The 25,432-nt window shown below is 35.0% G+C and overlaps 5 protein-coding genes across 6 annotated transcripts; 4 read left to right on the top strand and 1 right to left on the bottom strand.

Annotated features, from left to right (window-relative positions):
• Positions 1 to 2,911: 2,911 nt before the first annotated feature.
• Positions 2,912 to 4,132, top strand: LOC133820019 (putative F-box protein At3g17480). Its single transcript, XM_062253417.1, has one exon. It carries the CDS (start codon positions 2,912 to 2,914, stop codon positions 4,130 to 4,132), a length of 1,221 nt encoding a protein of 406 aa, XP_062109401.1.
• Positions 4,133 to 4,689: 557 nt separating this feature from the next.
• LOC133816943 (WD repeat-containing protein LWD1) lies at positions 4,690 to 6,672 on the bottom strand. Its single transcript, XM_062249290.1, has one exon. It carries the CDS (start codon positions 6,421 to 6,423, stop codon positions 5,383 to 5,385), a length of 1,041 nt encoding a protein of 346 aa, XP_062105274.1. The 5' UTR covers positions 6,424 to 6,672; the 3' UTR covers positions 4,690 to 5,382.
• Positions 6,673 to 7,345: 673 nt separating this feature from the next.
• Positions 7,346 to 9,066, top strand: LOC133816942 (pentatricopeptide repeat-containing protein At3g26630, chloroplastic). The gene has a single exon (XM_062249289.1). The coding sequence runs from the start codon at positions 7,392 to 7,394 to the stop codon at positions 8,655 to 8,657; it is 1,266 nt and encodes a 421-aa protein (XP_062105273.1). The 5' UTR covers positions 7,346 to 7,391; the 3' UTR covers positions 8,658 to 9,066.
• A 573-nt stretch (positions 9,067 to 9,639) lies between these two features.
• LOC133816940 (acetyl-coenzyme A synthetase, chloroplastic/glyoxysomal-like) lies at positions 9,640 to 16,340 on the top strand. Of its 2 annotated transcripts, XM_062249286.1 has the most exons (20): positions 9,640 to 9,777; positions 9,965 to 10,335; positions 10,425 to 10,568; positions 10,669 to 10,824; positions 10,920 to 11,042; positions 11,133 to 11,301; positions 11,446 to 11,528; positions 11,794 to 11,895; positions 12,023 to 12,111; positions 12,224 to 12,314; positions 12,942 to 13,055; positions 13,427 to 13,503; positions 13,819 to 13,897; positions 14,066 to 14,134; positions 14,266 to 14,441; positions 14,622 to 14,678; positions 14,889 to 14,979; positions 15,223 to 15,321; positions 15,652 to 15,857; positions 16,108 to 16,340. In XM_062249286.1, exons 2-19 carry the CDS (start codon positions 10,000 to 10,002, stop codon positions 15,835 to 15,837), a joined length of 2,241 nt encoding a protein of 746 aa, XP_062105270.1. In that variant the 5' UTR covers positions 9,640 to 9,777; positions 9,965 to 9,999; the 3' UTR covers positions 15,838 to 15,857; positions 16,108 to 16,340. The 2 variants fall into 2 exon arrangements, with proteins under 2 accessions (XP_062105270.1, XP_062105271.1); XM_062249287.1 differs by lacking the exon at positions 16,108 to 16,340 and having other exon boundaries at positions 15,266 to 15,321; positions 15,652 to 15,847.
• Positions 16,341 to 17,799: 1,459 nt separating this feature from the next.
• On the top strand, positions 17,800 to 24,903 carry LOC133816939 (acetyl-coenzyme A synthetase, chloroplastic/glyoxysomal-like). Its single transcript, XM_062249285.1, has 20 exons — positions 17,800 to 18,053; positions 18,299 to 18,883; positions 18,963 to 19,106; positions 19,207 to 19,362; positions 19,455 to 19,577; positions 19,668 to 19,836; positions 19,967 to 20,049; positions 20,310 to 20,411; positions 20,513 to 20,601; positions 20,720 to 20,810; positions 21,436 to 21,549; positions 21,824 to 21,900; positions 21,991 to 22,069; positions 22,233 to 22,301; positions 22,431 to 22,606; positions 22,784 to 22,840; positions 23,089 to 23,179; positions 23,420 to 23,518; positions 24,269 to 24,474; positions 24,743 to 24,903. The coding sequence occupies exons 2-19, from the start codon at positions 18,458 to 18,460 to the stop codon at positions 24,452 to 24,454; spliced, it is 2,331 nt and encodes a 776-aa protein (XP_062105269.1). The 5' UTR covers positions 17,800 to 18,053; positions 18,299 to 18,457; the 3' UTR covers positions 24,455 to 24,474; positions 24,743 to 24,903.
• Positions 24,904 to 25,432: the final 529 nt, after the last annotated feature.

Consider the following 25,432-nt stretch of genomic DNA (forward strand, 5'->3'; position numbering starts at 1 on the left):
TTATTTTTAAATAATTATCATTACAAAATATCTAAAAAATATCTTATTTTAATTTTTCTAATTATTTATTTTATTTTATTTAAGTTTAAGTGTTTACAAACTACCATTAAATATAAGAATATTCTGTTAAATATGAGAATATTCCGTTAAAGTTGACATTAAAAAAATAAAAAACCGTTAAAACCAAGAATTTCCGTTATCTACACACTTATTATATAGAAGAGATATGTTTATATGATTGTAATACCTTCTATAAATTATAATACTTTGCTCTTTGAAATTTGAGTCTCCAAAAGAAAATAACAATCAATGCAAATTAAGGGCTGTTTGGCTTTGTTTTCTGTTTTCAAAGTTGTGTTCTCAAAGTTGAGAACAGAAAACAATTTTTGTAGTTTTTAAAAAACAAGAGCTGTTTGGTTAATGTTTTCTAAAAACAATTTTTTAGTTTTTTTTTAATTCTTAAATAAAAAATTAACAAATATATTTACAAAGATAAAAATATTTTAAAAGTTTGTAATAAATAATGAGATAAAATAATTTGAAAGAAAAATGATGAAAAATAAGAAGTGAGAAAGTAACGAGAGAAAATTTGAAGAAATAGAAATTGAGAAGAGAGAAATTGATCGATGCAAGAAAAAATGAGAGAGAATGTAATGAGAAAGAAAGTGAAGAGAGAGAAGTGAGTAGAGAGAGAGGAAATGGCGAGAGAGAAAAAATGATGAGAGAGAAAATAAGAAAGTATTAAGTGATGAGAGAGAAAGTGAGGATGTAGTAAATGATACGAAAATAATGAAAAAGAAAATAGCAAGAGAGAAAGTGAAGAGAGAAAATGTAAGGAGAGAAAAAGTGATGTGAGAGAAAGTGAAGAGAGAGAAACTAATGAGAGAGAAAATGATATGACAATAAATTATGTTAGATAATAATAATTAAAAAAGTTATGTGAGAAAAAAAAATATAGACAAAAAAATTTTTGAGAACAACATAAAACAACTTTTGTTGTTCTCAAAATTTTCTGTTTTTTGTAGCTTTGTTTTTAAAAATTGTTTTATGAAAACAACGCCAAACACCCCAACTTGTTTTCAAAAAACAATTTTTAGGTTTTAAAAACAAAAATCAATTTTTTAGTTAAGGAGCCAAACACATCTAAATCTCTAAATTTTACATTATGTAAATCTTGGTTAAGTTCTCAACATGGTCAAATAAATTGGTATAAAGGTGGAAATCGATTCACATATTACATATAATATCAGTTTTATAATTTACCTTATTTCAAAAATTAATATGTATTTTATGTTATAAAAAAACATTACAATTATATAAAAAAATATACAAAAAAAACCTAAATTAATTGTAAAATTAAAAAAAAATAACAATTTATATTGGGAAACAAATGAAGAGAATTAGAAAGTTAATCGAATCATATTAATATGTAATTAAGATGGGTGGTGAAGTAATGTCTTAGTCCCAAAAATTATATATATAAAAATAATAAAATTGTATAGTCGTTTCCTTTTTCTGTGTTTGAAATTAAAAAAATAAAAACTAATTATAAATACGTTAAGGCTAGAATGTGGAAGGTGGAGATGGGTTTCTTAAGTTATATTATTAGGGTTACTAAAAATCTAAAAACCATGTTTTATGAAAAGAAAATATACAAAAAAAGCTGTGGTATTACAGGTTAGTTTCTCATGTTCTTTCTAAATTTTGTTTTTTTTTTTTCGTTGAAGTTGTTTGTAAGTTATGGTATAATATCATAAAAATGAGTCATTTATAAAGAACCACTTTTATCTTCACTCTTAACCAAAGGTTCTTAGTGGCCGTTTGGTACGAGGAGTTCACAGTTTTTATATTACTGAGAAAGTTGAAAAAAATAATTTGATAGTCTGAAAACTTACATCATTGTGTTTGGTTGTGCACTGTAATCTTATCCATGATTCCTGAGAATAGTGTCTGGTTGTGAATAAAAATCGGTTAAGTTTTCATATTTTGATAAAATTAATATAATAATATATTTCATCAAAATAATTTATAAACAATTTTACTCATGAAATATTTTTTAAAAAAATTAAAAAAATAAATCTATTGAATACTAGAATCAAGTATAATTTTTAAAATTACAAAAGTACCCTTATTTTATTTTTAATAATATTTTATTTGTTATTTTAAACTAAAGTAATGATATAAAGCCTTTACAAATCAATTTCTTTAAATAAACAAATATTATTTATCATTTTATAGTTTGATATATGTATATTTGTTTTTATATTATAGGCTTCAAAAATAAAATAATTTATTAACTAAAAAATTATTCGTTTAAGATTTTTTTTAAAAATAATAATAATAATTTGAAGTGTTTCACATGAACCTAAAGAATCACTTGTCAGATGGATTTCACTTGAACCTAGAGAATCAGGAAAAATTAAAACCCCTGGAGTACAGATTCCCATGTTAGAAAAACTCAAAACCAGTACCAAACATGAGAAAGTGTTCAGATTATCATTCTCGTGTCTATATTCCTACATACCAAACGACCCCTTAGTGTTTTGGTTGAGTAAATTGAACACTCAAAATCAGTATATTGGTCTCAAGTAATTGTATTGCACTATCACTAATGGCTCAAATCAATCTAAAGTCATTGGAAAAACTAATACATATTCGTTTTGCATGTGTACATAATAACATAATGCCCTTATCTTAAAGAATTAGTTAAATGATATTGCAATAAGTTCCAACACAGTATTCTCCTTATTTTCTTAGTGCATTAAAAGTTAGTATTGGCTTGACAATAATACATGATTTAAGTAGGTATAGAGATGTTGAACTTGAACCTCTTTGAGAAGAATTAGTTTCTCTTATTTATTTATTTATGTATATATATTTCTTTCTTTCTGAGTTTTGATTTTTTTTTTGTATGGAAGTTGTTTGTCCACATTTACCAGAGGAAATAGTAGTGGAAATCCTACAGAGATTGCCCCACGACTCTGTCATAACATCAAAACGAGTGTGTAAGTCATGGTACGATATCATAAAGCACGAGTCATTTGTAAGCAATCACTTTCATCGTCACTTGAAATTTGATACAAACACTTCCTTGCTTTTCTTACACGGTTTAAATTATTATAAGGATTCGCTTGATACTATCTCTTATGATCACGATCATGATAATGACCACCTTATTCCTTATGTTGTCGAACAATCTCACACAATAGGGAAATTACTCCATTTCGTTCGAGGATCCTTCTTTGAAAGAGACCGGATAAGAGGGCTTCATTGTAATGGCATCATTGCCTTCCCTAAACAGGATACTGAAATCGTCTTCTTCAATCCAACCCTAAAACAATTTAAGATTTTATACACACAACCTCTACTCGATTTTGTATCTATCGCACATGGATTTGGCTACGATCAAAGAGCAAATCTTTACAAGTATGTCAAGATTTTTCAATCCGAATCCAAATATAGTCATGATGATGCTACAATGTTTAGAGCTCAAGTTTGTACTCTATGGATTAATAGTAGTGGTGGTGGCAGTGTTAGTAGTAGTTGGAGAGAGACAAATATCATATTACCAATTAAAAATACTTGGTTTGACGACGGTGTGGTATATTTGAAATCTGTTTGTTATTGGCTCAATTTGAGTGAGAAGCAGCCTCAAGTTGTTTCTAGTGTGGAGCAACCTCAAATCGTGTCATTTGATATGTGTGATGAGAAATTTAGTATGATACCATTGCCATCCGACCCTGAAGTTTCAATTACTTACCAAAGAGCACTGACTGTGTGGAAAGATGAATCGGTTACATTGTTTATAATGGGAAAAATACACAGAGACACATTCCTTATAATTGAAATGTGGATGATGGTAGTTGAAAATGATAGTACTTATTGGAGGAAACATCTAACAATTGCTCCAACAATTGGTCCAATATTAGAGTACGAATTTTTGAAACGTTTGGATTTTTGGAACCAGGAAGAGTTCTTGATTGAAGGTCGCAATAGTGCTTCTTATGTTCATATTATGTCCTATAATATTCGAACCAAAAGGATAAGAAGATTGGATTTTTCTCTTGAGGGAGTGGAATTGCACTATTCGACTTCATATTCAAAAAGTCTAGTTTCGTTATTGAACAATTAGTTAGTTGGACTTTGTTTACTCTTTTAATTTCTATTTGCTCTACTGTTTTGACAATGACATACTAGTTACAATAACTCTGTTATTTACATAAATGAATAATTAGAAAATTTGATGAATATTTAAAAGAATATTGTTTTTCATCAAGTGTTATTTTCCATTCTACGAGAAAGTGCCAATGAGATTAGCCGTTTTGGTTTTAAAAATCGTTATAGTCATTCTTGGATTGGGACCCATTGTGCATCTGCTATTCAAAATCTTTTGCAGCCTCCTATTGTTTCTTGAACTCCATTAACTCATCTTTTGCCATTGTTGTTGGGAAGATATCAAATGGCGAGTCTCAAATTATGACTCAAAACTTGCAGTAATTGATCATTTCATTCCAGACATATTGTAAGTAATATGAGTATGTTTATAATATATAACAAGACTGGTCCCCAAGAACACATCTTATCCCATTAAAGATTGCTCTTCTCTTGACAAGCCTCAATCTATACAAGAATTTTTGTACTTCGGTTTGGTGGTGTTAGTTAAACAGAAAGCAAATAGAAGAATTGGGCTGTAAAAGAGAAGATATACATTCATTATTAGCACTTGCACATCACAAAACATAGTTTCTCTTGAACCAACCAACATCTCCAAATCCCAAAATCAACCAGTCTTAACTCACCTAATGGTTACTAGGAAACTAAATCTTTTATGTTACAACTAACCCCTGATGAACTGAACTCGATCTTTGACATATTTCTTTAGAATATTAAGAGACTCAGAACTCAATCCTAATTGCATTCTTGGTAACAACATGTCTGACCATTCAAGCTAGCAATTAACATATTGGTCTAGTTCTGGTACTAGTGACCTAATTGCATTCTTCTATGAATGCCATGCTACCAAAATCCTAGAGTTAAGGTATCTACATAGTATAGTTTCAATGGTTACAATGAACATGAATCAAACAAGCAACAATGTATGTAAATGGACAAAATAAGGAATGAATTATGAGGTGAGTAACACACTAAACAAGAAACAAAGAAGAAAAAGGGGTTAGTAGTAACAGTACTAGTAGCCATTGTAGAAGGACCCAGAAACCATTTCCCTCCTCCTCCTCCTCTTCCACATCATTATCATCACCACCATAGCTGAGCTTTCTCTTGCTTCAATGATCGATCCTTCTTTGCTATTCATCATACCAATAATCAAACTCACAAGAGAAGAGAGAGTTTTAGCTATAGTGACGAGTGAGTTTGTTTTCTTCATACCCTCAATATTTGAAGCTTACTAGAGAAAGCAATGGCAACCCAATCAGGTTGTGAAGAAGACCACTGCAACTGCTCAATCTCAGCCCCAGCAGTGTAAGCAAGGATGGGATCCAATCCACCCTCAACAGGCTGACCCATGGAGGAGAGGTCCCAAATGAGAGCCTGAGAATCATCCCCTGCGGTGCATATATGACAAGAGCTATGGGGAGCCCAAGCAATGGCGTTAACACTAGCTTGGTGCCTCTGCAACTCGACCACGGGAAGAGTAGGGAAGCGGATATCAAGAACGACGACCTTGGCGCTATCCATGATTATCGTAGCCATGTACCTAGGGTCCTGCTTGTTCCAGCCGAGTCGAACCAGAGGAGTATCGGGCTCGGAACTCTCGTAAATGATTGTGGAGTGTTCTTTATCGCGAAGATCGAAGACTCTGACGGAGCCATCGGCGGAGACGGAGGCGAAGACGCCGACCCCGCCCCAAGCAATGTCGTAGACCTCTTTATCGTGAGCGATGAGTTGAGTATCGACGGCTTCACGCTCGATATCCCAGATTGTGCAAGTGGTGTCGATGCTTGAGGTTCCGATTCGTTTGGGCTCGGCCTCGTTCCAATCGAAGGAGGTGAGCGGACCACAGAACTCGCTGTTCTTGTTTCCATTAAGAAGAGATTTGAGCTCGACGCCGGAGTCCTGATCGGATATGCGCCAGACTCGGAGGAAGTCGCTCGATGTGGCGAGGAGGTCGGGTTTTTGGCACTCCTTGTCGGGAATGAAGATTGTTTTTGTCGGAGGGTACGGGTGTTCGAAGGAGAGAGAAGGATCGGAGCGGATCTCGCCATTGGAGTCGTCAAGCTGGACGATTTCGACTCTGTTTGGGTGCTGTTCGAGGAGGCTGGCGATGGCGAGGCGGTATTTCTTGTCACGGCGAACGCTCCAGTTCATGGCGTAGATGTGCCATGGTGCCTCATATGTGTAGATCTCTGACCGTTTCTGCTGTTCGTCGGACCCGTCCTGGGTTGGATCGCTGCTTGCCCCCATAGACACAATTCTTCTTCTTCTTCTTCCTCTAGCCGCCGCTTAAGCCCTAGCCCCAAAACTAGTCCAGTACTAAGCAGTCAGTCTCTCATTACCAAAAATACCAATTTGCTGACCAACACACACTCTCCCAAATTATTGCACAAAAATATTATACACTAAAACGTGCAATTAATGATTAATTACACGTTATATAGTTATAGTGTGTAATTTTAGTGTAAAAACTTAGGAGTGTGACAATTTTTTTTATACCTATTTTTTAAGAGAAATTAGTGGAAAATGGCTATATTTTTAAAAGACAAAAATAAATGGATGATAAGGGAAATTTTTGTCTGTTTATATATATATATATATTTTTTTTTAGTATTTTGTCCAATTATTTATTTGTATATTGTATTTTGATAAATTATTTTTTTAACCTTATATTTTGTAAAATGTGTCAAATAGAATACTAAATATGATTTTGGTAAAAAAAATTTCAACTGAAATCCTAAATAATTCACAAATTAACAATTCAGAACAAAATTAAAATTATTTTGTTTAAAAAATATGTTGTTATATATTTTTTCTTTGTCAAAATTAAATTTAGGAATCTATTTAAACTATTTTACCAAATATAAAATCCAAAAATACTAAATCTAACAGTCAATTAGACAAAACAAAAAAGTGGGAAAAGATATAAATCCAATTTTTATTTATTTATTTAGGGGTTAATTTGGATAGGGTTGGAGAAATGTCAACCACTCATTTAATAGTAGCCAAAAAAGAAAAGGGCACTACTTTTATACGTGGTAACACATTCTAAGAACGAAAAATAAATGGATGATCTAAAATTGGGTCAATACGATTATTATTGCAATGGATGATGAAGCAACCAAACCAAACCAAACCACAAGATCACAAACAAACAAACAAACAGGTACTAGTATGATAGTCTTAGTCTTAGAGTAATTGTTGATGCATAATCAATCATGCTACCATGCCTTTCCCATACTCCTCAACCCCTTGGGCTTGGGCTTGGCCATGGCCATGGTCCCATAAGAAACTCTCAAGAAGCTTTCACCTTACTCCAAAACTGCACCAGTTTCAGGCACCTTAGGCAAATCCACGCCACCATCATCCGGGCAGGTCTTTCCAATGACCAACTCCTCCTTAGCAAATTGATTCACCTATGCTGCTCTTCCTTTGGCCAAATTGACTATGCATCTCGTTTGTTCAATCACATTCCTCAACCCCTCACCATTACTTGGAATTTCGTTATTAGATCTTATAACTCCAATGGCTGCTCCCACCAAGCCCTGCTCCTCTTTAAGCTCATGGTATCTAGAGGTTTTGCTCCTGATAAGTTCACCTTTCCCTTTGTTATCAAAGCTTGTGTGTCTTCCTCTGCTTTCCGCCTTGCCCAAGTTGTCCATGGACTAGCTATCAAGACTGGTTTCTCTAATGATGTGTTTCTGCAAAATAACTTGATGGATTGTTACTTTAACTTTGGTCACGCGTTCTGTGCCTGCAGGGTGTTTGAAAATATGCCTGTGAGAAATGTGGTTTCTTGGACTACCATGGTTAGTGGTTTGGTTGATTCTGGCGACTTAGCTGCTGCTAGAGCGGTTTTCGAGCAAATGCCAACCAAAAATGTTGTGTCCTGGACAGCAATGATCGATGGTTATGCTAAGAATCAACAACCAGAGCAGGCATTTCAACTCTTTAGGAGAATGCAGTCTGAAAACGTTATGCCTAATGAATTCACACTGGTGAGCTTGTTGAAAGCCTGTACTGAATTGGGGAGCTTGAACTTGGGTAGATGGATTCATGATTTTGCTCTCAAGAATGGGTTTAAGCTAGAGGTTTATCTTGGTACAGCTCTGATTGACATGTACAGCAAATGTGGTAGCTTAGAGGATGCAAGGAAAGTGTTTGATAAGATGCAAAAAAAGAGCTTGGCTACTTGGAATTCGATGATCACTAGCTTAGGCGTGTACGGGTTTGGAGAAGAAGCTCTTGCTCTTTTTGCAGAAATGGAGATGAACAATGTACAGCCAGATGCAATTACATTTGTAGGTGTGTTATGTGCTTGTGTGCAAACAAATAATCTCAATGAAGGTCGTAAGTACTTTGAGTATATGAGTAAACGTTATGGTATATCTCCCATTCCAGAACACTACTCTTGCATGATTGAACTGTATAGCCGTGCAGATATGATGGAAGAAGTAGACACATTATCGAACGCCATGCGATGAAAGCGAAAAGCGGTACAGTTTGGGGGCAGTAATGCCCATGTTTTTTGCCAGTGCAGGCATGGAGTTGAGAACAAAATGGGAGCTTTTGACACACAAATGATACAAGGGGCCATGTATCAAGCTCTAGAAATGGTCCTTGTGCTATTGCAGATGAAATCTGAACTCAATAGTTCTGGTTCTTTGTTCTGTTTTGATAATTTTTTGGTGGGTTATACAAAGAGTTAGTTGTTAAATCTATAGTGCCCCAATTCATATACTTGCATCACTTGAACAAAGTAGGAAGAAAAACACACACACACACAAGAACACCCCCTATATTTCAAGTATGTATCATCTTGGCCTGCAATATTATGTGGGTGGTCTAATTAAATTGTATAAACATTACCCCTTTATTGATTATTCTTCCTTATTCTTTGTGAAATATAATTGGGATATTTGCGGCATAAGTACCAAATATTTGAGTTTTGTACGTGGCATAGACCCAATATTTATTTTTAATGGCAATAGTACCAAAAGTCAGTAAAAGTGTAATTCCGTCAGCTTCCTTCGTTAGGTCTCCGTTTCGTGATGACTTGACCAACACGTGTCACTTCGTGATTGGTCCAGCTCAATAATATTTTTAAAATAATTATGATTTGAACCAATAATAACGTGACACGTGTCTGCTTAATCAGCTCATTAACAGACCTAACGGAGGAGACTGACGAAATTACACTTTTATTGATTTTAGGTACTATTGCCACTAAAAATAAACATCGAGTCTATGCCGCATACTAAACTAAAACATTAAGTACTTATATCGCAATTATCCCTGTATAATTATATACATACATATTTGGTTTGGATTGAATTGATTTGATCATGGTGATGATGATGACTCTATCTAGATTCTAGTCTACCTTACAAATCAATTTTTTTCATATTTAAGTTGTTAAAATACCAAACTTTTTACCCCTAGAACCATAAATACCAATTAATACCCATATTAATTGCCTTAAATAGAACACAACCCAAATTAACAAAACTCCACAATCACCACAAACGCTTTTGTTTATGTATAATAGTATCAAACATTGCTGGCCAAACTCTCCCCCAAGCTATCATTTTCATGCAAATTATTGTAAGTTAATCTCTACTACTAGAATTATGATTCATTTTTTGTTTTTAATTAAATTGTTTGCTTACCATGATTAAGATTAAGAACTAAGCTCCTCAAGAAATGTTTTAAAGACTATGCTGGCTTCTGTTTTAAATAAAATATGATTTATTTGATTAATAATATTATTAATTTTTTTTTTGTATGGCAGAAAATTATATTTTAATTTAAGTAAATTGATGAAATATGGCATTGGAATTAGCCCACATTTTTTGCTATAAATTGGTCAAAGTTCAAACTCGGGCCAGGGCCGAAGTCGCTTCTTCACTAATCTCAAAATTCAATTCCTATTATTCCATTAATAAAACAAAAAAGGAGAGGAGATTTGTGAGTCGGAATTGGGAAAATCGTAGCAATAACGATATCGGAGCAATCAATCATGTTCGCAATTCTTCCGGCGCCGGAAAAATCCACCGTTTGAACGGTGTCATTCTCGGCGAGGTATTAGCTTCTGAGGAAAATGATCTCGTCTTTCCAACCGATGAATTCTCCCAACAGGCTCATGTTCCTTCTCCGCAAAAGGTACATACACATTTGGTCTGGTTTGGTTTGAATTGATTTGATTTGATGTGTTTTGCTTTGCATTGAGCTGATTGTGTACTGATTAACAGTACCTGGAGATGTACAAAAGATCGATCGAGGATCCCGCTGGGTTTTGGTCGGAGTTTGCGTCTCAATTCTACTGGAAACAGAAATGGGAGGATAGTGTTTACTCGGAGAATCTCGATGTCAGCAAAGGAAGAGTCAACATTGAGGTCTTACACTGATTCTGATTGATACTCTTTTTCTCATTCTCTTTTTGTTTGCTTTGAAATCTCTTGGTTTTCATTGTTGTTGTGGTTTTATGTTGTACAGTGGTTCAAGGGAGGTGTTACCAACATTTGTTACAACTGTTTGGATAGAAATGTGGAAGCTGGACTTGGTGACAAAGTTGCCTTGTACTGGGAAGGCAATAACACTGGATTTGATGACTCTTTAACTTACTTTCAACTTCTCCACAGAGTTTGCCAGGTCTGTCTCTCCTAAATTCTGCTACTTTATTTGTCTTAACATTGTCATGGTATTCGAAAATATGTATGTAATCCCTCTGAATTTTGCTGCTTCAGCTTGCAAATTATTTGAAAGATATGGGAGTTCAAAAGGGTGATGCTGTTGTCATTTACTTACCCATGCTATTGGAACTTCCCATCACAATGCTAGCATGTGCTCGCATTGGTGCTGTTCATTCGGTATCCTTTTCTGCTTTCTCACCCTTACCAGCACCATCATTCACTATACCTTCCTTTTGAGCACCATTCATTTCATTTCATCTCTTTCAGGTTGTTTTCGCCGGAGTTTCTGCAGAATCTCTTGCTCAGAGAATCATTGATTGCAAACCAAAAGTTGTTGTCACTTGCAATGCTGTTAAAAGGGGTCCTAAGATCATTCATCTCAAAGATATAGTGGATGCGGCCCTTGTGGAATCTGCCAAAACTGGCATCCCCATAGGTTCAAAATCCATAAATTACTAATTCAGTTGCAATCAACTCTATCTCTAGTTGTCCAAAAATTTCATTATGTTACTAATTATCAACTATGCATGATTTTTTATTTTTCCCATCTAAAATGGCATAAGATTACTTCTTTGAGCAGATGCATGCCTTGTCTACGAAAATCAATTGGCTATGAAGAGGGAAGTTACTAAATTGCAAGATGGAAGAGATGTATGGTGGCAGGTTAGTATGCAATCCACCCTTTCAAATATAAATTCTTATGAGAAAAGATTAACTGAGTTCGTTTTGCACATGCTTCATTTGTAGTAAAAAATGCTACAAATATAGTAGTTCTTATATGATATGAAAAGTCAACTTCATGGCTATGTTGTTATATGATCATGAAAAATGATGTTGCTAAAATAAGTACATACTTCCATCAATACATACGATCATATATTTAGTGCAACTATTTACAGAGTATTGATGGATAATGACTGTCTTCCAGGACGTCATTCCTAAATATCCAACTCATTGTGCAGTGGAGTGGGTTGATGCTGAGGATCCATTGTTTCTGCTATACACTAGTGGGAGCACTGGAAAACCTAAGGTATGTACTACATAAAACTATGGATGTATTTTTCTTCTTATTTATATTTTCCTTATACAATTAAGAAGTATTTGTTTTCTACTTTTCAAGTAGCTAGCCCTTTTCAATATCTATTTGTTCTTTGAAGGGGGTTCTCCATACAACTGGAGGATATATGGTGTATACTGCAACAACATTCAAATACGCATTTGACTATAAACCGTCTGATATATACTGGTATCTCTTTGAAAATTCAGCTTATCTTTGGAACTTTATTATTACAGGACATCAATATCAGACAGTCCCCCCTATTTTGCTTAAGATATGTCTGTTCTTTCTTTTTCTTTAGGTGTACAGCTGACTGTGGTTGGATTACTGGGCACAGCTATGTCACATATGGACCACTGCTCAATGGAGCAACTTCAATAGTTTTTGAAGGGGTGATTTTAGTTACAAAGTTTATTATCAATATTTTTTATATAATATTAAACCAGACAAGTTATATGTGCAATTAAACCAGACAAAATCTTATTTTTGTGTTTGGGGCCGAAGGATGAAACTTAGTGGGACCAAACTAATGGCTAGAAAGCAAGAAGGAAGACTCATAAAAAAATAATTAATATTGTTAGATGGAGATTTTTACATTGAACTTCATATTCTCAATTATGAAGCTAAATTGTTGTTCATATGTAAATTTTTGGACCAGGGTTGTCATATTTTAGGAAGAAAACCGTTTTTGGCTAAAGTTGATTCAAACTGTTATAGGAAGTCATTTATGTTGAAACATTACCTTTATCTGATGCATTAAATTAAAGAAACAGATCTTAACACCAGACCTTAAAAACTAATGAATAAGCCACATAAGGCCTTTTGACATTTGTTGATGTTTGTTAGGAGGCTCATAAAGACCATTTTTGAACTACTACCAGCATTAATATATTAGATCAGCAATCAAATTTGGCAAATTAGTAGAGTCCAATATATCATACAGGCACTGATACGTACCTTTACTATCAATACCATTCTTTAATGTCATTAATGATTATCATTCACTGTATAACTTGTAGGCTCCTAATTATCCTGATTCGGGACGCTGTTGGGACATCGTAGATAAATACAAAGTTACAATATTTTACACTGCCCCCACATTGGTGCGGTCCCTCATGCGTGATGGTGATGAGGCAAGATATATCTTTTTTACTTATACCTCAAATTAACATGGATATCAGTAGGATGATTCATCACATAGGCTATTCTTGTTTTATAGATAAATTAGTAACTTACCAATTCTTGATCTCATTTATGAAGTTGCGTAATATGGCCCCATTCCCATTTGTAAATATTTTATAATCATTGTTTATTTTGGGCTATGAACTTGTACTTGTTGTGTTAGTATTCTCATCTAATTAGTTGTTTGATTAGGACAACAGAAGTCTATTCTAGTAGCTACGAAGGATATCTATGGATATTCTAACTGGGGTTCCATTTCCCTGATGTTAATGTACTTAAGTTTCGTAAGTGGTTAACTGATCAACTATTGTTGATGGTGCAGTATGTAATTCGCTACTCAAGAAAATCCTTACGGATCCTTGGCAGTGCTGGTGAACCTATCAATCCAAGTGCATGGAGGTACAGCGCAATGTTTAAGAAAGCGTTTCTAAGCCTCAAGGCGTAAGCCTCAAATATTTAATTGAAAAATAGTTCTAAAATACCTGAAAATATGAAGGATGAGTAATTCAAATTTCAAAGTTATAAAGCATAACATGAAAATGAATCATTAAACTCAAACATAGCATATAATGTGTCATAAAACTCATACATAAAGTGCTTCAAGGCGCGCCTCAAAACTGTTTTTCGGCATAGACTAAAAATTATTTATTTCATCTTCACTTCTTATTTTATTTTACTATTAACTAACTTCTCAAATTAATCCTGAAATTGCAGGTGGTTTTACAATGTGGTTGGAGAGTCAAGGTGCCCTATTTCTGATACATGGTGGCAAACTGAAACTGGTGGCTTCATGGTACTTTTGCTTTGTTCTTTATTCTATTTTAGGGATTCACAGCGCTTGATGTTTAGCAGAACACATTTTATTTATATATTTACTTCGTTAATGTCATGCATATAAGTACACACTCCCTTCTCTGGCATTCAATTTTATACATATTTCTTCATTTCCTATTCCTGGTAGATTACTCCGTTACCTGGTGCCTGGCCTCAGAAGCCTGGATCTGCAACCTTTCCTTTCTTTGGAGTTAAGGTAATTTGGGCTTAGCTCTTTCTCTCTTTTTTTAATATTATTATTATTATTCTTTTTTATCATCAAAGACTTTCTTTTGGTTTGCAAATAATTATTTCTGATGTTTCATAGTATACTGTGTATGACTATAGCCCGTTATAGTAGATGAGAAAGGTGTTGAGATTGAAGGGGAGTGCAGTGGATATTTGTGTGTGAAAGGCTCTTGGCCTGGAGCGTTCCGAACCCTCTATGGTGACCATGAGCAATATGAAACCACTTACTTTAAGCCTTTCACTGGTTATTACTTCACTGGTGATGGCTGCAGAAGGCAAGGAATTAATATTCCGGACTATCAGATTTACTTGTCTACATTGCCAATGCTTACTGCATCAGCAATCTTCAAATCTCGTCTTAAATTTAAGAAAAAAATATGGTTCAAAACTTATTGGATCATGTTTTACATCAAATGCTAAGTAAGCATGCTAAGCTTCATAAGTCAATGTTTCAGGGACAAGGATGGATACCACTGGCTTACAGGAAGAGTTGATGATGTTATAAATGTCAGGTATTTGTTTAAAAAAAGTGAGGAAATATGTGCAGAAATTCTTTAGTTCAGATTTTCATACTCTTACAAACTTATGCCTTATCCTTGCTCCCTCACTCACTCTCAGGCCATCCCCTCTTGTTCTCTTTATGTGCGATTATGAGAAATTCTACGGGTACTATAGTCTATAGTGGCATTGAGTCACTCAATTTTGCTTTTAAATATATGCAGTGGACATCGTATTGGTACAGCAGAAGTTGAATCTGCTCTGGTTTCACATCCCAAGTGTGCAGAAGCTGCTGTGGTTGGTATTGAGCATGAGGTATTTACAGTAGAACTTTTATACTTAAATACTCGTCACGGGGAATGTTTTGAAACAACTTCAAGATGCTGCTCTAAGCAAACAAATATTTTATGGGGAAGGGATTAGGAAACCATGATACTTACTGCTCTAGGCGAACAGTGGGGTACATATATTAGTAATCATGGGAAAGATGTGGGGAGAGAGTCAGAGAGATGAAGATGCTTGACACCAGTTTCTCACCAAAATGTTTTAATGGGATAGGTGAAAGGGCAGTCTATATATGCATTTGTTACTCTGGTTGTAGGTGAGCCTTACAGTGAAGAACTACGAAAGAGTCTCATCCTTACTGTAAGAAAGCAGGTATGGATCTGACCTGACAATTTGACGAAATTTTGAAAATGCTTTGCACTCAATTGCAGTGGACTTCAATTTTATTGAATGTTTTATAATGCTCTTGCTCTCTGCTGCCTTCATTATTCTGGATGGATTCGGCTCCTTAAAATCAAATTGAATGAAAATTAATCAGTATTTAAAGTGAAGAATGAGAATTGTTCTGATGGGAGAACTAAACATAATAATCTTGGTTGTCTGTCTATACTCTTGCGTGTTTCAACAAGTGCCCATTTAGTGGCACCAGTAACTTCTTAAGATGCTATGTGCTGTCAAATGAGGAGTGATTTAACATTTCAGATAGGAGCGTTTGCCGCACCAGACAGGATCCACTGGGCGCCTGGGCTTCCAAAGACAAGAAGTGGAAAGATTATGAGGAGGATTCTGAGAAAAATTGCTTCTGGTCAGTTAGAGGAGCTTGGAGACATGAGCACACTTGCAGACCCTTATGTAGTCGAACAGCTCATTTCACTTTCCAATTGCTGACGACATTTCTGGTGTGGAAGGTAACTTATCTGAACTCCATTCATGCAGATTGTCAATGCAAGGGATCAATTTGAATCCTAAAAGAAAAGAACACTTGCATAGTTTATGATTATATATATATATATATATATATACTATATATTTATACATTTTTGTTAACCTGTCATTTTGTTCAATTGCCCTTAAAATGCAGAAGAGTGAAAGAGTTAGCCTCTTTTTATGCCAGACATAATTGTCTTAATATAATTATAATTTTTAAATTTCTTGCAGGAGCAGTCCTACATAGCAAAGCATTAAGGGAGAGGATTTGTAAGATCAGGTTTTCGATTTTTCTAGAGAAAAATAAATTAATGATATGGGTTTCGTCAATCATTTTGACAAAGTCAGTTAAGAAACATAATTATATGTATTTTGTAATTCAATTTAATCCTATAATCGTATGAAGGGCTAAACATCCATAAAATGAAACATTAATAAAATAAGTTAGACAGATTAAATGATTATATGTGTATCATTTCCTACTAAGTTAAGCTATCACTTACATGATCAAGAAAATGATTAGCTTATATTAATCAATGTATGGAGTCCCTATAAACATTTTTCTACGGTGTGGGAGAATTGATTTGAAAAAGTATTTTGGATTACTTTTGACATAGTTTGGAACTAAAACGTAGTAAAAAACAGTACTTGCACGTCGGAACAAATACATTTTATAATCTGATAAGTTGTAACCCCATTACTCCTCAACCCCTTGGGCTTTGCCATTGCCATGGTCCCATAAGAAACTCTCAAGAAGCTTTCACCTTACTCCAAAACTGCACCAGTTCCAGGCACCTTAGACAAATCCACGCCACCACCATCCGGGCAGGTCTTTCCAATGACCAACTCCTCCTTAGCAAGTTGATTCACCTATGCTGCTCTTCCTTTGGCCAAATTGACTATGCATCTCGTTTGTTCAATCACATTCCTCAACCCCTCACCATTACTTGGAATTTCATTATTAGATCTTATAACTCCAATGGCTGCTCCCACCAAGCCCTGCTCCTCTTGAAGCTCATGATATCTAGAGGTTTTTCTCCTGATAAGTTCACCTTTCCCTTTGTTATCAAAGCTTCTGTGTCTTCATCTGCTTATCGCCTCGCCCAAGTTGTCCATGGACTAGCTATCAAGACTTGTTTCTCTAATGATGTGTTTCTTGCATGATTGAACTGTACAGCGGAGCGGGTGTGGTGCAGTACAGTTTGGGGGCTTTAATGGCCATGGTTTTTTGCCAGTGCAGGCATGGAGTTGGGTTGATTATAGTGATAATTTTTCTTTAACAATGATAACCCAAGAAAAGGGGAGAGGTTGCTATACAACAAAGGATATAGAGTACAAAGGGGGCCATGTATCAAGCTCTAGAAATGGTCCTTGTGCTATTGCAAATGAACTCCGAATCCAATAATTTCTGTTGTTTGTTCTGTTTTCATAAGTTTTTGGTGGTTATACAAAGAGTTAGTTGTGAAATCTAGAGCGCCCTTGAGCTTGCCACACCCCTTCCTTATTCTTTGTGATATATAATAATATGCATTTATTGAAATTGGATATTTATGAACAAAGAAACAACTCTCCAGAGTTTGCCAAATTTCAACCCCCAAATGGCAACAACAACATTTGAAGACTCATTACAGGCCCAAGAATCCACGTAACTGACATACATACTTGGAAACTTAAAATATAAGAAAACTCTCTCAATACCATTTGTGGACCATTAAGAACTCCACAAACCAAAGCTCAATCAGCAGCAGCAGCAGCAGCTGAGAATGGTGGTCATGACTCTATCCACTCTACGTTACAATTCACTTTTTTTCCATTTTCAAATTGGTCAAATCAAAATACCAACTTTATTTGCCAAAAGCTACATAACAATTAATTAATTAATTAATAATACCCATATTAAGTGCCTTATACCACGTACAATTATTTACTTAAATAAGAGCACAACCCAAAACGTGCCTTCTTATCAAAAAATCTATTTTCTTACCAAAATCCGCAGCCCACGCCCACTGGCTCTCTCCATTCCAAATCTTCATATATATATAAAAAAACGAACACTCCATCACCACCACAAACACTACAAACACTTCTGTTTGTATTGAATAATTGAGTTTGAGATATATTGATCGAACACCATCGGCCAAAAAAGCTTCCTCCAAGCTATCATTTTCATGCACATCGTAAGTTAATCTCTACTCTACTACTATACTATTACTACTACTCGATATTCTTGAATTTTGAAGCTTGAACTTTCAACTACTTGATAAGAATGTTATCTATCTGTACGAAAAGATGTGGTTGATATTTATTTTCATAGTTATTGTCGCCTAAGTCAACTGTGATGGCTGCTGTTTCAGATAAATAAATATGATTTTTTTTCATTAATTAATGTATTTTCTTATGATTTATTCTTGGTAATGAACAGGTGTTAGAGAAGATTTGAAGGTGTGAGCCCATGGAATTAGAGATAAAAAAAATATATATATAATAGAATGGTAGATAGTCACATGAGCAATAGCGAATAATTAGGAAAATATTAATAATAATTATTAAATAATATTAATTTTAGAAAGTTGATGAAAGTATGGCTTTGGAATTAGGCCATCTTCTTCCCTATAAATTGGTCAAAAGTCAAACTCAGGCCAGGGCAGAAGTAGGTTCTTCAGTAATCTCAAAATCCAATTCGTATTCCTATTCATATTATTATTTGGTTAATAATAATAATAATAATATTAATTACTGTAATAATAAGAATACGAAAAACGAGTGGAGATTTGTGAAGCGGGATTGGAAAATCATGGCTCGTAATCCTAATCCCAACGATAACGATGTCAGAACTATCAATCAACTTCGTCATGTGGATTCCATGGGCACCATGCCTTCCGGCGCCGGAAAAACCCCCCGTTTGAACGCTGTCATTCTCGGTGAGGCATTAGCTTCTGAGGAAAGCGATCTCGTCTTTCCAACAGATGAATTCTCTCAACAGGCTCATGTTCCTTCTCCGCAAAAGGTACATGCGCATTTGGTTTGGTTTGAATCGATTTGATGTGTTTTGCTTTGGATTGAGTTGATTGTGTACTGATTAACAGTACCTGGAGATGTACAAAAGATCGATCGAGGATCCCGCTGGGTTTTGGTCGGAGATTGCGTCTCAATTCTACTGGAAACAGAAATGGGAGGACAGTGTTTACTCGGAGAATCTCGATGTCAGCAAAGGAAGAGTCAACATTGAGGTCTTACACTGATTCTGATTGATACTCATTCTCTCTTTCTCTTTTGGTTTGCTTTGAAATCTCCTGGTTTTCATTGTTGTTGTGGTTTTATGTTGTCCAGTGGTTCAAGGGAGGTGTTACCAACATTTGTTACAACTGTTTGGATAGAAATGTGGAAGCTGGACTTGGTGACAAAGTTGCCTTGTACTGGGAAGGCAATGACACTGGATTTGATGACTCTTTAACTTTCTCTCAACTTCTCCACAAAGTTTGCCAGGTCTGCCTCTCCTAACTTCCACTATAGTTTTCTGAACATTGTGATTGTATTTGAAAATATGTATGTAATCCCTCTGCATTTTGCTGCTTCAGCTTGCAAATTATTTGAAAGATATAGGAGTTAAAAAGGGTGATGCTGTTATCATTTACTTGCCCATGCTACTGGAGCTTCCCATCACAATGCTTGCATGTGCTCGCATTGGCGCTGTCCATTCGGTATTATTTTTTGCTCCCTCACTCTCACCATCACCATTATTCACTATACCTTCCTTTTGAGCACCATTAATTTCATTTCTTTTCTTTCAGGTTGTTTTTGCTGGATTTTCTGCGGAATCTCTTTCTCAGAGAATCATAGATTGCAAACCAAAAGTTGTTATCACTTGCAATGCTGTTAAAAGGGGTCCTAAGATCATTAATCTCAAAGATATAGTTGATGCGGCCCTTGTTGAATCTGCCAAAACTGGCATCCCCATAGGTTCGAATTAACTCTAATTCAGTTGCAATTAACTCTAATTGTCCAAAAATTTCCATATACTACTAATTATCAAGTATGAATGATTTTTATTTTCCCCATCTAAATGGCATAAAATCACTTCTTTGAGCAGATACATGCCTTGTATACGAAAATCAATTGGCTATGAAGAGGGATATTACTAAATGGCAAGAAGGAAGAGATATATGGTGGCAGGTTAGTATGCGAGCCACCCTCTCAAATATAAAATCTTAAGAGAAAAGATTAATTGAGTTTGTTTTGCACATGCTGCATTTGTAGTAGAAAATGCTATAAATATTGTAGTTGTTATATTATATGAAAAGTCAATTTCATTGCTATGTTGTTATCTGATCATGAAAATGATGTTAAATAAGTCCATACTTCTATTAATTGATACTATCATATATTTAATGCAACCATTTACAGAGTATTGATGGATAATGACTGTCTTCCAGGATGTCATCCCTAAATATCCAACTCATTGTGAAGTGGAGTGGGTTGATGCTGAGGATCCACTATTTCTGCTATACACTAGTGGGAGCACTGGAAAACCCAAGGTACGTACTACATACAAAATCATGGATTTTTATATTTATTTATATTCTTCCTCATAGCAAATCAGCTATAGCCCTTCTCAATATTTATTTGTTCTTTGAAGGGTGTTCTTCATACAACTGGAGGATATATGGTGTATACTGCAACAACATTCAAATACGCATTTGACTATAAACCATCTGATATATACTGGTATTTCTTTAAAATCTCAGTTTATCTTTAAAACTTTATTGTTACAGGACATCAATATCAGACATTTTTTCCTCCCCCTTTTTTGCTTAAGCTATATCTGTTCTTTCTTTTTCTTTAGGTGTACAGCTGACTGTGGTTGGATCACTGGGCACAGCTATGTCACTTATGGACCGCTGCTCAATGGAGCAACTTGCATAGTTTTTGAAGGGGTAATTTTAGTTACAAAGTCTATCAATATTTTTGTAGTGAAAAAAAAAAAGACAAGTTATATGCGCAATTAAACCTGACAGTCTTAAATTTTTGTGTTTTTGGGCAAAGGATGAAATTTGGTGGGACCAAATAATGGCTAGAAAACAAGAAGTAGGACTTTTAGAAAAGAAAAAAAAAGTCAATATTGTTAGATGGAAATTTTTACATTGAATTTCATATTATCAATTATGAAGCTTAAATGTTATTCAAATGTAAATTTTTGGACCAGAGTTGTCCTATTTTAGGAAGGAAAACTATTTCTGGTTAAATTTGATTTAAATTGTTGTCGTGAGAAGTCATTTATGTATTTATGCTGAACTTTTAACTTAAAAGAAACAGACCTTTACAGCAGACCTTAAAAACTAATGAATAAACCACATATAGCTTTTTTACATTTATTGATGTTTGTGAGGAGGCTCGTAAAGACCATTTTTGAACTACTACCAGCATTAATATATTAGATCAGCAATCAAATTTGGCCAATTAGTAGAGTCCAATACATCATATAAGCACTGATACCTAACTTTACTATCAATACCATTCTTTAATGTCATTAATGATTATTATTCACTGTATAACTTGCAGGCTCCTAATTATCCTGATTCAGGACGCTGTTGGGACATTGTAGATAAATACAAAGTTACAATATTTTACACTGCCCCCACATTGGTGCGGTCCCTCATGCGTGATGGTGATGAGGCAAGATATATCTTTTTTACTTATACCTCAAATTAACATGGATATCAGTAGGATGATTCATCACGTAGGCTATTCTTGTTTTATAGATAAGTTAGTAACTTACCAATTCTTGATCTCATTTATGAAGTTGTGTAATATGGCCCCATTCCCATTTGTAATATTTTATAATCATTGTTTATTTTGGGCTATGAACTTGTACTTGTTGTGTTAGTATTCTCATCTAATGTAATTTAGTTTCATGTGGTTAACTGATCAACTATTAATGATGATGCAGTATGTAACTCGCTACTCAAGAAAATCCTTACGGATCCTTGGCAGTGTTGGTGAACCTATCAATCCAAGTGCATGGAGGTGCCAGCGTAGACTAAAAATTATTCATTTCATCTTCACTTCTTATTTTTTACTATTAACTAACTTCTCAAATAAATGCTGACATTGCAGGTGGTTTTATAATGTAGTTGGAGACTCAAGGTGCCCTATTTCTGATACATGGTGGCAAACGGAAACTGGTGGCTTCATGGTACTTTTGCTTTGCCCTTTATTCTATTTCAGGGATTCACAGTGCCTGATGTTTAGCAGAAAACATTTTCTATATATATTTACTTCGTGAATATGGTACATATAAATTACACACTTCCTACTCTGGCATTCAAATTTATTCATATTTCTTCATTTTCTGGCAGATTACTCCGTTACCAGGTGCCTGGCCTCAGAAGCCTGGTTCTGCAACATTTCCTTTCTTTGGAGTTAAGGTAATTTGGGCTTAGCTCTTTCTTCTTTTTTAAAATTATTATTATTATTCTTTTTTATCATCAAAGACTTTCTTTTGGCTTGCAAATAATCTTTTCTGATGCTTCATAGTTTTCTGTGTATGACTCTAGCCTGTTATAGTGGATGAGAAAGGTGTTGAGATTGAAGGGGAGTGCAGTGGATATTTGTGTGTGAAAGGCTCTTGGCCTGGAGCATTCCGAACCCTCTATGGTGACCATGAGCGATATGAAACCACTTACTTTAAGCCTTTCACTGGTTATTACTTCACTGGTGATGGCTGCAGCAGGCAAGTAACTATTATTCCAGACTATCAGTTTTACTTGTCTGCATTGCCAATGCCTTCTGCATCAGCAATCTTCATATCTCGTCTTAAATTTAAGAAAAAAATATAGTTCAAAAACTTGTAGGATCATGTTTTACATCATATGCTAAGCATGCTAAGCTTCATAAGTCAATGTTTCAGGGACAAGGATGGATACCACTGGCTTACAGGAAGAGTTGATGATGTTATAAATGTCAGGTATTTGATATTTTGAGCTTTTTAAGGAGTTAATCCCATTCCTGTTTAAAAAAGTGAGGAAATATGTGCAGAAATTCTTTAGTTCAGATTTTTATGTACTTTAAAAAACTTATGCCTTATCCTTGCTACCTCACTCACTCTCAGGCCATCCCCTCTTGTTCTCTTTATGTGCGATTATGAAAAATTCTATGGGTACCATAGTCTATGGTGGCATTTAGTCACTCAATTTTGCTTTTAAATATATGCAGTGGACATCGTATTGGTACAGCAGAAGTTGAATCTGCTCTGGTTTCACATCCCAAGTGTGCAGAAGCTGCTGTGGTTGGTGTTGAGCATGAGGTATTTACTATAGAACTTTTATACTTAAATCCTTGTTGAGGGGAATGTTTTAACCAACTACAAGATGCTGCTCTAAGTAAACAAATATTTTACGGGGAAGGGATTAGGAAAACAACCATGAAACTTACTGCTCTAGGTGAACGGTGGGGTAAATACACATTAGTAACACGGGGAAGATGTGGTGAGAGAGATGGAGATGCTTGACGCCAGTTTCTCACCAAAATGTTTGTATGTTATTAGGTGAAAGGGCAGGCTATATATGCATTTGTTACTCTGGTTGAAGGTGAACCTTACAGTGAAGAACTACGAAAGAGTCTCATCCTTACTGTAAGAAAGCAGGTATGGCTCTGACCTGATAATTTGACAAAATTTTGAAAAAGCTTTGCACCCAATTGCAGTGGACTTCAATTTTATTGAATGTTTTATAATGCTCTTGCTCTCTGCTGCCTTCATTATTCTGGATGGAATCGGCTCCTGAAAATCAAGTTTGAATGAAAATTCATCAGTATTTAAAGTGAAGAATTGAGAATTATTCTGATGGGTTAAACCGTATATGTCCTTGTATAATGATTAAAGACGGAGAAGGGGAGGAGCAGTTATCTATGTAATTACGGTCTTTGTTGGCCGTTGTTATGGTCCTCTCTTTGTCCAATTCCGTCCTACCAAACAAGACTTACTTCTGACCAACCCGCGAAGGGTTGTGAAGTTGGACCAGGTACGAAGAATGAATCTATATCTGTGTACAGAAGGGCTGGCGGCCGCTCAACTGTTCGAGCGCAATACAGTGGTGGTTGGTTTCGATTCGACAAGGGTAGAATGCCTGGTCGGAGGTCCAGTACAGTAGGTCGCAGGCGTGTTCGTTTTGGCTCCCGAGCGAGAACGAGAAATAGAACTAAACATGATAATCTTGGTTATCTATCTATACTCTTGCGTGTTTCAACAAGTGCCAATTTAGTAGCACCAGTAACTTCTTAAGATGTGGGGTTGTGTTTGGCTGATAGCCAACCAATGCCGGATGCTTAGCATGAATGTAGATTCTGATATTTGTAAGCTATTTACTCTGACACAAGAAACAATTTAACATTTCAGATAGGAGCGTTTGCCGCACCAGACAGGATCCACTGGGCGCCTGGGCTTCCAAAGACAAGGAGTGGAAAAATTATGAGGAGGATTCTGAGGAAAATTGCTTCTGGACAGTTAGGTGAGCTTGGAGACACGAGCACACTTGCGGACCCTAATGTAGTCGAACAGCTCATTTCACTTTCGAATTGCTGAAAACATTTCTGGCGAGGGAGGTAACCTACTGAACTCCAGTCTTGCAGATTCTCATAGTACGTGATCAATTTGAATCATACAAGAAAAGAACACTTGTATGGTTGATGAATATATCTTTTATATTTATGTTGACCTCTGTCATGTTGTTCAATTGCTTTTAAAAATAAAGAAGTTAAAATTAATAAATTTAAAAAAGAGTAATGCATAAGAGAATGAGTATAGTCTTTTTTATGCTAGACACAAGTGTCTTAATATATACCCAATTCTAATTTTCTAAATTCCTTGCAGGATCAGCTCTACATAGGGATTCGTAAGTTGAGGATTTCAATTTTTCTAGAGAAAAATAAATTAAAAAAGTCTTGATTTGTTTTTGTATTATGTGTTAGAGTTGAGTATTTATTTCTTCCTTATTACCATTTAATAATAAAGATGGTTTGGCAACGTAATAATTCCTGTATTTTCCAATTCCTTTATAATAACTATAATGTAAGGGCTAAACATAGCATTAGAGGGTGTCTAGTATGGGGTAAAATGAAAGTGGGAATGAGAATCTAAAACACGTCCCACATGTATTTTAAGTCCATCTATACTTTTCAAGATCATTCAACTACTCAAAACAAACATCCCTAACTATTAAGTTAAGCTCTCAAATAATCTCTAGTGTTCTATGGGAAAGTTATTTACAAAATTAGTAAGATGAAAAAGTGTTGTAGATACCCATACCCCACTGTATAATAAGTTTATTTCATGACTCGGTATTTGAATTCCCAAACAATGAAAATGTGATTAATAAAGAAGAACGAGAAAAAAGAGATTTGAAATCAATCAAGGGAAGCAATTTGTGTACCCATTTGGAATTTGACAAGATGATTCAAGTGACATTAAAAATATGGATTATTTTAAGAGTAATGATATGTGCACCACAAAAAAACAGTGACACTTTACTGTTACTGTGTATAATGTTTAAGTGTATATTTA

Source organism: Humulus lupulus, chromosome 2 (assembly GCF_963169125.1).
Source record: "Humulus lupulus chromosome 2, drHumLupu1.1, whole genome shotgun sequence".
Classification (NCBI taxonomy): Eukaryota; Viridiplantae; Streptophyta; class Magnoliopsida; order Rosales; family Cannabaceae; genus Humulus; species Humulus lupulus.